The sequence below is a fragment of the Plasmodium relictum genome, assembly GCF_900005765.1.
Source record: "Plasmodium relictum strain SGS1 genome assembly, chromosome: 8".
NCBI classification, from domain to species: domain Eukaryota; phylum Apicomplexa; class Aconoidasida; order Haemosporida; family Plasmodiidae; genus Plasmodium; species Plasmodium relictum.
In genome coordinates this window covers 1,139,031-1,153,416 of record NC_041686.1, presented here as the reverse complement: position 1 = coordinate 1,153,416, position 14,386 = coordinate 1,139,031, and the positions used below count along the sequence as shown (strand labels likewise).

At 18.2% G+C, this 14,386-nt stretch overlaps 1 protein-coding gene across 1 annotated transcript; it reads right to left on the bottom strand.

Moving 5' to 3' along the window:
* Nucleotides 1–476: 476 nt before the first annotated feature.
* Nucleotides 477–11,933, bottom strand: PRELSG_0830600 (conserved Plasmodium protein, unknown function; the record flags this gene model as incomplete). The annotated part of the gene is made up of 1 exon (XM_028676387.1): nucleotides 477–11,933. One exon carries the CDS (start codon nucleotides 11,931–11,933, stop codon nucleotides 477–479), a length of 11,457 nt encoding a protein of 3,818 aa, XP_028532881.1.
* Nucleotides 11,934–14,386: the final 2,453 nt, after the last annotated feature.

The window sequence follows — 14,386 nt, the reverse complement described above, 5'->3', positions numbered from 1 at the left end:
AAAAAAGTAAAATTTTTGTTTTTTTTACTAAAAAAATATTAAAAAAAAATAAATATATGAGATCTATAAGTATCACAAAAAAATTATATATATATACTTTTCATATATAAAAAAAACTCTTCAAATGAAATATTAAATTCTTCAATGTTACAATGTAATAAAAAAATAGAAATTCACAAACTATAAAGAAAAATTAAAAATCATTTATTTAAAACAAAATTGAACAATAATATATTATGATAAAATATATATATGAAGTTAAGAAAAATTAAAGAATAATATTACATTTTAATTTTTTTTTTTTTTTTTTTTATTTCAATATAAAATAACAAAAATATTTCAAAAAAAAAAAAAATGAATAAATAAATAAATATAAATATAAATAAAATAAAGTAGAACAATAAATGTTTATGTTAAAAAATTATTTTAAAATATATTAACGTATAATGCAAACATATGAAATGTTATTATTAGAATCAAATTAATGATCGAATATACATAAGCCAATCTTCATCTATTGAATATTCATTTATCTTATTAATGTTATTATTTGTACATTTAAGAAAATTATTTTTAGTATTTGTACTTTCTATTATTATGCCAGATGATTTGTCTAAGTTAAAATCTAAAAATGAATTTAGTTCATCATAGTCATCAACTAATTCTTCATAATTAATTTCTTTTTCCTTTTCTTCTTTTTTTGCCTTTTCGTTTTCATTTTCATTTAAAGAGTTGTTATAATCTAGCATATTTAATTTCTCTTTTTTTTCAAAGTTTATCTTTGTTAATTCATATTTTTTTTTAGTATCTAGCATATATATTTCTAAATATTTCTTTATTTCATCCATTTCTTTTAATTTATTCGAATTTATTTTTATCGTATGAATTATGAAATTTTTTTTTTTTTTAACATAAATAGTAGTGTTTTGAAATTTATTATAAAATTGACTAAGCACACATATTTCTAAATTTAGCGTATTTAAGGAATTTTGAAACCACATGTAAATGTCTCTGTCATGTTTTATATCTTCACAGAATTTTTCTTTTTTATTTTTAAAAATATTGTTGTATATAAATTTCCCACACTCAAAAATTGTTATATTTAGTTTCAGAAAGCAATCAATTAATTTATTTATATCATTTGGCTTCATGCATATTATAGTACTTTTTATTTTATTAGTTTTATCATATTCTTTATAATTTATATCATATTTACTTTTATAAATAATTCTTATTTTTGATTTCTCTTTATTTTCAACTATTGTTTTAGTATCTGAAGTAATATTATTACATTTATAAATCGAGTCACTATTTTTATTATTTAAAATTAAATTATTATTATTTTTTATTAGTTTATCAGTATTTTGTGAATATTTACTCATGTCCACAACATTTACATATCTCCCTTTTATATCATTAGAATCCGAATTGATTACTAATTGATCATTCATGTATAGAATATTATCATAATTATTTCTATTATTTAAATATTTATTTTCATCATATTTTAAATTATTGTTCTGACTAATTTTTAAATTGTTTTCACTATTTTTCTCATAATCATTTGAGTGCTCATTAAAAACATAATCTTTATTTATTAAGTTATCTGTACAACTTTCTTTTTCATTTTGATTAAAATTTTTCTCTATTTCCTCTTTTTTATCCATTTCTAATTTCGTATGAACTAAAACCTTATTTTCTTTTTTATCATCTACCCTATTTTCACTCTTTATTTGTTCACTATAGGATAAATTATTTTTCTCATAAGAATTTTCTATTTCTATATTTAAGATTTTTGTATTTAATGAATTATTTGTTTTTAAAATACTAAAAGAAATATTTGAATTGTTAAAAGAGTCACATGGGTAAGGATTTAGTATATTCTCATTTTTTTTAACTGCACAACATTTTTCATATTCTTTTCTTTGAAAAATTAATTCATAATTTTTTGTATATTGGATTTTATCATCATTAGTGTGATGAACACATTTTGTTTCTTCTTCTTTTTTGTTTCCCAATAAATTATTAGAATTCATAAAAAGAAAAGACCTATTATCTGGATGATTCAAAAAAAAATTGCAGTTTTCATTTTCATCGAGTAAAGAAATGAAAAAAAACTTACAAGCAGATAATATGTTATTTAAAACGACTTTGTTTAATTTCATATTCATTTGTTGCTCTAACAATAAATTATTAAGTTTGATGCATAAAAGTCTATTTATTTTTACTTTAAAATGGATGTTTTTATTAGTATATATACTATTTAATTGAGCAATTTTTGAAATAAAAGTGCGCATATAACTGCCGTTAATAAAACTTAAATATATTTTTAAAGTTTCATAAAATATTATTTCAAATATTTGTAATTTACATGAAGACGCATAAAATTTATAACCATTATTTATTATTTCCATTTTTTTTTTCAATGAATAATTATCATTTATAGAAAACTCTTTTTTGTGATTATTATGCAAAGGGTTTATTAATTTAACTATGTAACTATTTATTAAATAACAATCGTCTATGTGAATATATTTTTTTTTTTCTAAAAACTTATCCATTAATAAATTTATATAAAAATTTATTATTAATGAATAATTGGAGTTTTTTCTTAAGATATTCAAAAGCATTATAATTGATATTAAAGATAATTGTATAGTATCCTTATCTATTTTTATATTATCTTTCACATTTACATTTTTTATTTTATTCTTCTTTTTTAATATATTTTTACATATATATATTTTTTCCTTTTTTAATTCTTTACTCTCTAATAAGTTTAATTTTAGTATCTCTTTTTTCGTCATTACTAAACTTCCAAAAGCTATAAATGGTTTATATATATATTTTTTCTTCTTTTTCTTTTTTTTTTCTACTGTAATATACTTCCTAAGATAATCTTCTTCTGAATTCATAGGAAATTTTGTGAATTTTTTACTATCCATTTCATTTCTTAATTTGTTATCATACAATTTATAATTACTACATTCTTTTTGTGAACTTTCGTTTACTTCATTATTATTATTTTTTTTTAAGTAAAAATTAATATGACTATTATCTTTATTTTTATTCAAATTATCATAACTTTTGTTCAAAATCTTGTTATTTATATTGTACTTTTTTTTATAATCCTTATTTACAATATAATTTTCTTTTCCATATATTACTTGATATTCTTCTATTCTTTCTCCTTTTTCTTCTCTTTCTCTTTCTCTTCCTCTTCCTCTTTCTTCTTCTTCATCCTCTTCTTCTTCATCATCTTCTTCTTCTTCTTCTTCATATTCATCTTCATCATCATCTTCTTCTTCATCCGCTTTTTCTTCATTTATTATAAAATTGAGGTTTTCAACAAAATCATAGTTAAAATAGTAATTTTCTGAATAATTTTTGTACATATTATAAGATTTTTTTTGATAAATTTTATTTTTTTTTATTTTTTGGCTTTTCTTACTTTTGTGTTTGCAGTACGTATCTATTAAAAAATTATCATCAATAACAATGACTTCACTAGTTAATTTGTTTATATGAACAGTAGATAAGAATAAGCACATTAAACGAAAACATAGCAACCGAAATAATCTTTGAATAAAGAAAAATATAAATTTTTTTTTAAAATAAAATAAATTATGCCCACAAGATAGGTACTTATATATTAATAAAATTAGTAAACTTCTATATATATATACTTTATCATCATCATATTCATGAAATAAAAAAAAGTCAGTTTTTATCTCTTTATATAATAGTTTTACAATTAAATTTAAATATAATCTACTATTTACTGCATTACATTGAATGAGAGGTTTTGCATACCTAATTTTTTTTTTTTCTACTTTATTATAAATTTCTTTTTTAATATATGAACAGTCTTTTAAAAAAAAATTCTTATTTTTACTTTCAAAAAATTCATTACATAAGCAACTTTTAATATATGAATATTTCATTTTTTCTTTTTCATAATTTTTTATTTCAGTTTCATGAATTTTCAAAAATTCCTCTTTTTTATTTAATTCTACACATATGAATAAATTTATGGGAAATATTTCATTTTTCACATCAAATGATTTTTTTTGTACATCATCATTAATAAATATAGATGCATTTAATAATTTGACTAAAGATAAAAAAATTAATGGGTATATATCTATTATAATATTTGTATATTTATTTCTTCTTGACTTAAGTTTTACTTTATTTTTTTTTTTATTATTATAATCTATATTATTTTTACTCCATTTTATTATATTATTCATTTTTTTTAAATATAAATCATATATTTTTTCTTTTTTTTCATTACAACTATTATTTCTTTTAACTTTTTTTTCAATGCCCCCTTTAAATATATTACCATTTATTTTAGAAAAAATATTTCCCGTATGCACATTATATTCCTTCTTACATTCATATAGACCATATAAAATATGATAAGCTATTTCTTCCTTAAAAAAATAAAGGTTTTCAATAATATTTTCTTCGTTTATTAATAAACTTTCTATTTTTTTACTTAAATTAATATTACCTTCGTTATCTGTATTATTATTATTATTACTAACGTATTTTTTTCTCCTATTAAAATATAAATTTAAGAAATTATCAGAAAGAATAAGATTATATTTATTTATTAATTTTAATAATTCTTGATTATTTCTTTCACAGAAAATTGTTCCATCATTTATAAACTTTTTAATATTAGTAATATTTTCTGAATTATTCAACGTTTTTTTAATTTTATTATTTATTTGAAAATTATCAATTGGTTGATTTAATAAACTTTTTTCTTCCAAATTTTTATCTTTATTTTCATATATATTATAATTTATACATTCCTTTATATCTTCTAGATTTTTGCTTGAAATTACATAAAAATCTTCACTACCCTTTAAATCATTAAAAGTATGATATTTTTTAATATGTTGATAATTATTTTCACTATTATTTATTATATTCAAATAATTTATATGTTTATCATGATGAAATTCATTTTTTAAATCAACTATTTTATTATTTGCGTTTAGGACTGTTTTGCAACTAAATTCTTTTTTGTTGTTAAGTTTATTTGGCGTTTTTTTTTTCAGTGAAAAAGAAAACTTAGTAAAATGCATAAAATGCATTCTAAAATTTTTAAAAATTAATGAAAAAAAAATTATATATGATAAAAATATGCACGAACAAGGTTTCATATATAATCGTAAATTTAAGTAATTATTTAGAATATTCATTTTAAACTTTTTTTCTTTTTGGTACGTTGTTTTCCCTTTTAAACATTTAGAAAAATAAAATGAAAATAAATGAGCTAAGTTAATATCTACTAAATTTATGTCAATATCATTATCTTCACAATTATTTTTCCTTTTTAAATAATAATTGATAAAATAAATATTTTGTAAGTAACTTTTATTTGTATCATTTTTTACTAATATGCTTGTTACTATGTTACGTAATTGACTATCTTTTATATATATTTTACTCAAAAAGTGTTTTAACTGCTCTTTTTTTATTTTATTTATAAAGAATAAAAATAAAATATCAAATATGCTTTTAAATAAAATACCATTTTTAAATATTATCAAACATTTACATAAAATTAAAAAGGTAGTCTCTATAAGTTTATTATTCAAAAAATTTTTTTTTTTTATATAATTATAATTTTTTGATTTTTTTTTTGTATTTATAACACAATTGTCGTAAGATGTATTATATGAAACGCCTTTCCTATATGGAATTGTGTTTATTTGAGATTTCTTTATTTTATGTTCTCTTACGTTGTTTAATTTATAATATGTATTATTTATATTATTGTCATTAGAATTATAGCTATTATATAGTATACTGTTATTTTTAAAACTTAAATTAACACAAGTACTCATATTTTTAATGAAATCTTTATTCTTATATTCTAATTGGTTATATTTATTTTCATCACATTTCTTTATTTCTGTTGTTAATTCTTTATTTAACTCATTAAGTGTTTCTACCTCTTTTATGAATCCTATTTTATCTTCATTAATTTCTCCCTTTTCTATTGTTTTGTAAAATATATATTTTGGTTGTATAAATTTTTCATTATTTTCCAAAATTTCCTCTGTATTAAAATTTTCATTTTCATCCTTTCTTTTTTTCTTTTCTAAATTTATTAAATTACTAAAATCAATCTCTAAATTCACTTGATCATTTGTTTTTCTTTTAATCATTTTATTATTTTTTTCTTTTTCAATATTTTTAGCATGCAAAATTTTCCTATTAATATCATCACCTTTAATAGAACACAAAAAATCGGTGTAAAAATTTTCATTGAAATATCCATCTAAATTATAAAATTTTTTCAAGTTTATAATAGTAAAAATATTTCGTAACCAAATATTTTTATAAATTTTTAATTGATCCAATGTTATATATTTCATATATTTATATACAGTATCACTGTATTCTTTTATATATGAAAATAATAACTGATATATTTTTTTTATTGTTTCATTTTCAAAATAACTAGAAACACTTTGATTAACAGAAAAGGAAATATATTCCATCAGTAATGCAATAAATAAATAAATGAATGAATAATTTTTATTTTTATAATCGTCATAAGAAAAATTCTCTTTATTAATATCATTAATATTTTTTGAAATTTTTTTTTTTTTTCTTTTTCTCTTTTTTTGATTTATTTTATTTAAATTTATTTTAATATTTTTCAAGCAACGATTAATCCTTTTATATAAAAATTTACTCTTAATTTTTATTTTATAAAAGTTATATGTTAATTTAAATTTAATTATATCTTCAAAAAAATGCTTTAAAACATTAACATATATGGAATAATTATTTTTTGAAATATATAATATGTATAATATAATTAAATCTTGTCTTATTGACTTTTCCTTTTTTGTATTCTCTGTAGAATTGTTTTCATTTCGTATCGATTCTTTTTTTTCATCTAAATTCTTATCCATATCATATATATTTCTGTTTTTTTCTTCGAAACAATTTTTTTCATTTTTACTAATTTTAATTTCTTTTTCTTTCTTTTCATCATCTTGAAAATTTTCTAAAATAATCTCATTATTTTTTTCTAAGTTTATATTTATTGTATCATTATTTTTTTTTAAATAAATTTTGAATTTTTTTAAAAAATTTTTATGATCTTTTGATAAACACATAATTTTGGAAAACAAGGAAATGTACAAAGAACAAATATAATTGTAATTCAAGCCAATATATAATGACTTTCCAATATTTCTTTGAAGTACTACATTAATAACAAAAAGAATAGAATAATTTAGAAATTTTTTATTCATTAAAAATCCAGCCATCAAATTTATTAAAAGATTTATATCTTCCAGAAATGATACATGTTTTAATTTAATTTTATATATATATAAAATGAACCAATTAAATGCAAATATATTTATTCTAAATATAAAATAGTCATGTAGAACAAAAACTTTACTCATGAAGTAAAAAAAATTTCTAATTTCTATATCATTACACTTTCTATTTAAATTCCATATGTGAGGAGATAAATTTTTCATAGTATTATATAAATATACTTTATTAAAACCAATATATTTTGATTTTTTATAAAATAAATAAGATAGAAGTATTATATATTCATATATATTTATTTTTTTTTTAATAAAATATTCCTTTAAATAATTGAGAATTAATTGTTTTTTAATATAATTTAAATCTCTTAAATTAGTATACATATATTTATTGTCTTTGATTATACAAGAATTATTAGCATTTAATATGTCATTTGCTTTGTAACATTTTATAATGTTGGAAATATTTTTATAAAAATAATTATCATGCTCTTCATTTACATGTAAATTGTTTGCCTTTTCTTTATTTCTATAAACGTTAATTGGAAAGAAATTTATATCATTTACTTGTTTTAATAAATAATTATTAGATGGAATTTTACACGTATATTTATTATTTTTGTTTGAATTGGTATTTTTATATATATCATTTTTAAGCAAAATATTTTTGTTATTACTACTACTACCATTATTATTACTACTAATATGTTTACTGCTACTACTATTATTACTATTATTATAAAATGAGTTATCACTGTTATTACTTGTACTTTCCGTTTTTGTGATTTCATCAGAAGTAGATTCCATTAAATACTCGGAACTTTCAATAGATTCAGAATCTATTGAGCTTTCACCTTTAATTGATTCATTGATAGATTCACTGCAACTACTTGATTCATCTAAGGAGATACTTTTAGCTGTTAAACTGTTTATATCATCACTTTTTTTTTCTCCTAAATTATCATTATTTTCTTTTTTCTCTTCATACATTAATCTACTTTTAATATTCACATTATTATAATCTTGTACCTTTGCATATTTTTTTTTTTTTTTTCTTTTTTCTTCCTTTTCTTCCTCTTCTTTTTCTTCTCCCGCTTCCTCTCTTTTATTTTCTTCTTTTTCTTCTCCTGCTTCCTCTTTTTTATTTTCTTCTTTTTCTTTTTTTTCTTCTTCTTCTTTTTCTCTTTCTTCTTCTTCTTCTTCTTCCTCTTTTTCTTCCTCTTCTTCTTCCTCTTCCTCCTCTTCCTCCCTAATTTCAAAATATTTATTATCTGTCTGATCATCAACCATATCATGATCTTTATTATTATAATATATATTTGAGTTTATGTTTTTATATAATTCTTCATCTGTATTATATAGTTCATCTTTATAATCATCCTTATTTAAATGATTTTTCTTTTTTTCATATTCCTCACATTCATTACTTTTAAACTTAAAATTGCTTCTCCTCCTTTTAATATTATTATTATTTTTTTTTGTTTCTGTTTCTCTATCATATTTTATTTCACCTTTATGTGTCAAATCTTCTGGGCATTTGTTTCGCATATATGATTTTGAATCTTTCAATTTATAATTTTTCATTAATTTTTTTTGTCTATTTGTTTTTATTCTTTTTTCTTTTTCACTCTGTTCGTTATCACTATCATAATGATCTTTTTTTTCTCCTCCTGAGCAAGATGAGTAATTTTCATTTGAATCATAGTCACATTTACTTTCACATTTTTTTTCTTTATCTGAGTATAATGAATTACTTTTAATTGATGTTTGATATTTTTTTCTTACTCCTAAATGATTATAAGTTCTCTTTTTTTGATAGATATAACTTTTATTTGACATTTTTTCAAGATTATCAAAACTGTTATCACTGTATTCATCATGTTCACTTTCATTCTTATTTTCATTTTCACTTTCAGTTTCATTTTCCCTTTCATTTTCATTTTCAGTTTCATTTTCCCTTTCATTTTCACTTTCAGTTTCATTTTCCCTTTCATTTTCGTTTCCACTTTTACTTTGATTTTTGTTCTCTCTTTCATTTTCCTTAAAGGAATTTCTATTCCATTTTTCATTTATAAAATCTATGACTGTTGGTCTTTTTTTTTTCTTAGGAATATGCATATTAAATGTCTCTTTATTCATTTTTCTTTTTTTTAACTTTTCATTCCAAGCGTTAGTAAAAAATGAAGAGGAAGAGGAAGTGGATGCAGAACTACGAGAAGAACGAACTGAAGATAACAAATTATTTTCTTTGAATGATTCATTTTTTTTATCTTTTAAATTATATAAATATCTATTAATATATTTCTTTTCTTTTATTTTATTTTCTTCTTTATAATAACTTTCTTTCATTTTATCATTATTAGTAGAAAAAGATTTATCACTATTACTAAATTTTGTGCTTTTAAAGTTTCTGTTTAACATCATTTTCTCATTATAATATTTTATATTCTTACAATTACTTCTGTCGAATTCGTTACTATCATCACTATAGTTTTCTTTTTCATTAAAATTATTATTATTATTTCTTATTGATATGTTATTTGAATAATATCTATCTTTATGCTTACTTTTATTATTTAAATTCGCAAATGGCAAATTTTTATTTTTATGTTGACTAAAATTATCAAAGTTCTTATCGTTATGATACTCATTTTTGTGATTTGTGCATAAATCGTAACTTCTTTTATTTATTAATTTGCTTTGTTTTAAATTAAAACACTTATTTATTGAAAAATCCCTTCTGCCTTCTTGATTAACTTCATCAAATTCATGGTTTAAATTTTCATTAGTAAAATAACATGATTTTCTATGCTTTATATAGTTATCATTGTCATTTTTATTTGAATTATATATATCTTTATAATCACAATTGTTGTTATATTCCATTTTCATGTTGGACAAATTTTCTCTATTTTCTGCACATTGCTGTAATTTGATTTTATATAAGTTATTAGAAATTAATGAATTATTTATGTTATTATTTTTATTAGTATATACTAAGTTATTTCTTATATTTTTTTTATATAAATTATTAGATATTAATTCATTATTTATATTTAAACAATTATATGATTTTTGATTATCTAAAATATCACATGGAATTTTATTATCTAAATAACCCCGATTGTTACCATCTATTGTGCTTAAGTTCATATTTACCTCAGGATAATTTACTAAATTTAAATTGGAATTTATATTTCTTCTTATATTATTAATTTGTGAATTATTTAAAGTGTTGATACTTAGATTCGGAGTACTTAAATTTATATTTTGCTTATGAGTATTTATATTTGATGTATTCCCATTATTATTTAAAGAATTCAAAATTAAATTAGATGATATATCAACCGTATTATTTAAATTATTTGATGCATTCACATTGGATGGAACACTTATAGTATTCTGTATATTATTTGATGTATTCATATTTACAGTTGCATTTAAAGGATTATTATTATGCATATTATTTAACGTACTTACATTTAAAATGGGATTTAAAGAATTATTTAGTAGAGAATTATTCAAAGGGTTCAATTTTATATAATCTAGAGAATTAAGCGTAGCATTTGAATTAATATCAACATTTTTGTTTCTATTTTCAATTAAATATTGAGAATGATTTAAATTATTATTCAAAATTTGATTAATATTTTGATTTAAATTTTGATTTAAAATTTGATTATTATTTTGATTTAAAATTTGATTATTATTTTGATGTAAAACTTTATTATTAATTTGATTTAAAATTTGATTGTTATTATGATGTAAAATATGATTTTTAGCTTTATTTAAAATTTTATTACTATTTTGATTGAATATTTGATTTAAATTACCATTTAAACTTTGACTTAAATCATTATTTAAATTTTGATTTGTAATTTGATTTATATTTTGATTTAAACTTTGATTTAAAGTATGATTTAAATTTTGATTTGTATTACATGTTATATTTGTATTTTTTTCCTTATTATTTAGCGAATTTAAATTTAATAGTGCATTGTTTGTGTTTGCGCTAAAATGCGTATCTACACATTGATGTAAAGAACAAATATTATTTTTTGCATGATATAAAATATTCATATTACTATTTGAATTTAACGGATATATATTATAATTTGAATATGGAGAAGATTTATTAAAAATATTTCTATCAAAAACATTTTTTATATTTTCATCAAGATTATTTATTTCAGATGGATTTCTGTTGAAGCATGTACATTGAATACATAAATCTTTATTACAATTTTGATTAACATTGCTTAAAGAACATATTTCAAAAAATTTGTTTGAACAATTTAAATTATTTTCTTGATTTATATTTCCTTTCTGATACATTATGTTATTATTTAATAAATTAACTTTTGAATTAGATAAGCAATTATCAGCTAATGAATAATCGCAAATATTATAAAAATTTAAATTTCTTTGATTATATTCACTATTTTCTGTGTTATTATCTGTAAGTGAAGAAGCATATAAATTGTTTAATGGATTCAAATAATAACTTCTATTATTGTTGTCATAATTAATTTCATTACATAAATTTTCATTTCTAAAATAACTGTTTACTATTCCTTTGTTTATGTTATGATAATTATATATATTCTTTTCCATTATATGAAGAAATGTTAAAATATATTAAAAAAAAATAGGAGCAAACATCATATCACATAAAAAATATAAAAACTGTAAAAAATTAATGAATTAACACAAAAAATAAAATAAAGTCATAATAAAATTTAATTAAACTAAAGGAAAATAGAATATAATTTATATTCATAATTTATTTTAAAAATAATAGGAAATATAAAATATTATGTGCATATATCTTTTTATGTTAATGTGCAGATATGACAATTAAAACATACAAAAAACACTTGCTTCTGTTTATTTTAATATCATAATATACAATAAAAAAATACATAAAAGATTAATTACTTTTTTTTTTTTTTTCATAATATTATTATGTCTTTTTTTAATTTTTTTTGATAGCAATCTTTTTCTAAGGTAAATATAAAAAATATTCTTTCTCCAAAAAAAAAAAAAATAAATAAAATAAAATAAAACAAACCAGAAATAAGGGAATTAAGTAAATGAAAATTATTTATATTAATTTGTCTTTATGTGCAAATATCTACATAGAACATAAAATATATTTTTTTTAAGGAGATAATTTATAGAGCCATCAATATTCCATCTTACATAGAAGTATTTCAAAGGAATATTGAGTATTTTTCTATTATAAAAAAATAACTTCTCAGAGAACACTTTTATTATACATATTATATTCATTAAAATAAAGAATTTTTTTTTTATATTATTTTTAAAATATGTTTGTCCTTTTTATAAAGAGATAATAAACTTTTTATTACTATAAAAAGTAGATGCACACAAAATTAAATTGGTTCTTAAGATATGATAGAAAAAGAAAAAGGTTTGAGCATTCTTAAATAGAAAAAAGTGTAGTTTATATTTATCCAGAAATTTAAATTAGTTATATTATTCTTATTTTAAGTGTTCAAAATGTATTTCCTTCATCAAATAGTACATATTTTTTTTTTTTCTCCAAAATATTTAAAAAAAAAAAATGATAATAATTCTATAATAAAAGGTAAACTACAAGTAAAATTAATTTTAGTTATCATTGATATCCTCTTTATTTATTATTACTTTTTTTTTTTTTTTTTTGTACTTAAGAAAATGATAGAAATAAATTTTTATATTTATGACATATATTAAAAAGGGAATAAGCTAATTTTAATGATTAATATTATTCTTTAACGAGTTAATATAATAAAGTGTAATGAGATAATTATTTTAAAAAGCTATTAGACCCTTCAAACTAGTAGTAATTCCAAAAAATATGTATTAAATAATTCATATAGTAAATAGTTTTTTATGAATAAAATATATGTTTTTTTAATTTATTAGAGAAAAATTCAAGTATTGTTTTAACAACGTAATAAGTTTATTCATTTTGATGTTTGCACACTTATGCGCACCTCCTGTATCCTTTTATTTCTTTACATATATTTTTATTTTAATGAGAATATTTTAAAATAAATTTTATGAACTATTCATATATTTGTATTAATTTTTTTTTTTATAATGTTTATATATTTTGATATATATATATATATACATACATTTTTCCTTTTATTTTTTGTGTGTGTGCACATGACTGTATTTTCATATAAATATGTTATATATACACAAAAAGTTATTTTGTTCATATTTTTTTAAAGATATATAAATTACAGAATTAAGTTTATAAAAACAAATTAAAACAATTTTTATATCGTATCTCTCACAATATTCCTCTTAATTTTTCAAAAACAAATTGTGTTTGTATTTCATATAATACATAGTATTTTATTTTGTATGCAATTTTTTAAAGAGATATAGATTTTATCTGTTTTTAAATTAAATTATTTTTTTCCCATTTATTTTATTTTTCATAAACGATTATTTTTTTATCACATTTTTACTTTTTCTTATAAAATTTTGGTATTGTATTTTCTTTTTCTTTTTAATATAGTTTTTTAATAATGCACAAAAAGATATAAAATGTGTTTTGTATAAATATATTTCTTTTTCTTTCTAAATTATAATTTTTTTTTTTTTTAGATTTATTAATACGAAAAGCAATTTTTAACAAATAAAGATCAATTAAAAATTGTTTTTAGAAAAAATAAGCATATGCAAAATGCATCTCTTAGTTTGATTATCAATTTATCCTTTTTAATATTTTTAGAAATATAAAAGAAAATTATTTCATGCGTTCTTATTTAATATTCTTATAAATTTATATAATACATGAAAAAAAAAATAAATAAAAAAAAAAAATTCTTTTTATGCATAATTGAGACATTAATGATTTAATTTAGAACGAAATTTTATTGAAATACATTTAATATAAAATTTATTGTTAATTTTATGTATATTCTTTTTTTTTTCCTATGCATAATTTAATATATAAAAAAAAAAAAAAGAAAAAAAAAATTTAGAAAAAATTAAATAATTTAATATATATATATATTCAAAAAGTATTTACAAAAATATAAATA